The sequence below is a fragment of the Trichechus manatus genome, unplaced genomic scaffold (assembly GCF_000243295.1).
Source record: "Trichechus manatus latirostris isolate Lorelei unplaced genomic scaffold, TriManLat1.0 scaffold00020, whole genome shotgun sequence".
Lineage (NCBI taxonomy): Eukaryota > Metazoa > Chordata > Mammalia > Sirenia > Trichechidae > Trichechus > Trichechus manatus.
In genome coordinates, this window is record NW_004443956.1 from 8581149 (window position 1) to 8582614 (window position 1466).

The 1466-nt window shown below is 38.5% G+C and overlaps 1 protein-coding gene across 1 annotated transcript in view; it reads left to right on the forward strand.

The window, feature by feature from the left end:
- Positions 1-576, forward strand: part of LMOD3 (leiomodin 3) — a 15105-nt gene extending 14529 nt beyond the window's left edge. The window contains exon 3 of the mRNA XM_004372719.2: positions 278-576. Within this exon, the coding sequence (XP_004372776.1) occupies positions 278-304 (27 nt within the window). The 3' untranslated portion in view covers positions 305-576. The remainder of the gene's footprint in view (positions 1-277) is intronic.
- The last annotated feature ends 890 nt before the right edge of the window (positions 577-1466 follow it).

Below are 1466 nucleotides of genomic sequence, written 5' to 3' on the forward strand. Positions count from 1 at the left end.
TGGGCTTCTTCAGCATCCTCTGTAAGGTACCAAAACCAAAACCAAAAAAAAAAAAAAAAACGAATCCTATTGCTGTCGAGTCAATTCCAACTCATGGCGACCCTATAGGACAGAGTAGAACTGCCCCATAGGGTTTCCAAGGAGCGGCTGGTGGATTCGAACTGCCGACCTTTTGGTCTGCAACCACAGAGGTGTGTAAATTTTGTAATTTTTGCTGTTAAAGCATTTGAATTTCCAGGATTAATTTCTCCCTTTTCTTCAAATGATTAAATCACAGGTACAACTGCCAAAAGAACTGGAGTAAGGGACAACAGAATCATCTAGAAGAACAAGGAATTGAAATAATGACTCTTGGATTAGAGCTTGGAGACTATTTCAACAGCAGCTCTTCAGGATCCAGGTGGCAGAACTGGGAACAGTGTTAACATCTCATTGGGGTATTTATGAAAGAGGAGAATGCTTGGGTCATGACAAAATAGGGGCTGAAGGGGAAGGAGGAAGGAGGTAAACTATTAATATTCAGGGGCAATATTTTCTTTTTTTTTTATTGTTGTAGTTTAAATGAAGTTTACATTTCAAGTTAGTCTCCCATAAAAAAATTTATACATACATTGTTCTGTGACCCTAATTGCTCTTCCCATACTGTGACAGCACACTCCTCATTTCCACTCCTGATTCCACATGTCCATTCAACCAGCTCCTAACCCCCTCTGCCTTCCCATCTCACCTCCAGACAGAAGCTGCCTATTCAGTCTCTCGTATCTGCTTGAGCTAAGAGGCACACTCCTCATGAGTATCACTTTACGTCCCATAGTCTAGTCCAATCTCAGGGGCAATATTTTCTACTTTCAGTTGATTTGAGTGACTTAGGTAATATAGAGAATCATGCTTCCAGAAGCAGAAACACAGACAAGTTAAAAAAAAAAATTTTTTTTTTTTTTTTTTTTAAATAAACATTTGCCTTACTATTGCTCTCTACTGGTAAATAACAGTGCATACTACAGAAGTGTTAGTTACTATATTCTCACGTTTTCTCCTTCCATTTCCTCCGCTGTAATTCATCAACTATAGTTAACATATCGTAAAAGGGAACAAATCCTGTTTTACCCTATGGAAATGTGACAGGTGAACTGAGCTCCAGGCCCTTCTGATGCTTTAAAATGGAAGAATTGATTATTAGCTCTTCTCTGGAGAATCTGTTGAGATTTCTAGTTTCCAAGCTCGTGTGGCTTTCTCTCTCGGCCACTTCCCTGATGTTTCAAAACATACTTCGGATAAGGTTATCTGTGAGGGGCAGAATGTCACCAGCAAAAGAGTGACAGAAAAAATAAGCCTTGCATAGACATAAAAATTTCCCCCAGTGAGTTTCCATAAATATCGGGACGATGGGAGATAATATGCTGTTTTTGCAGGAATTTTTTAAAAAATAAATCATATTGTTATTAATAAGCTTTAGGTTTTAGCTA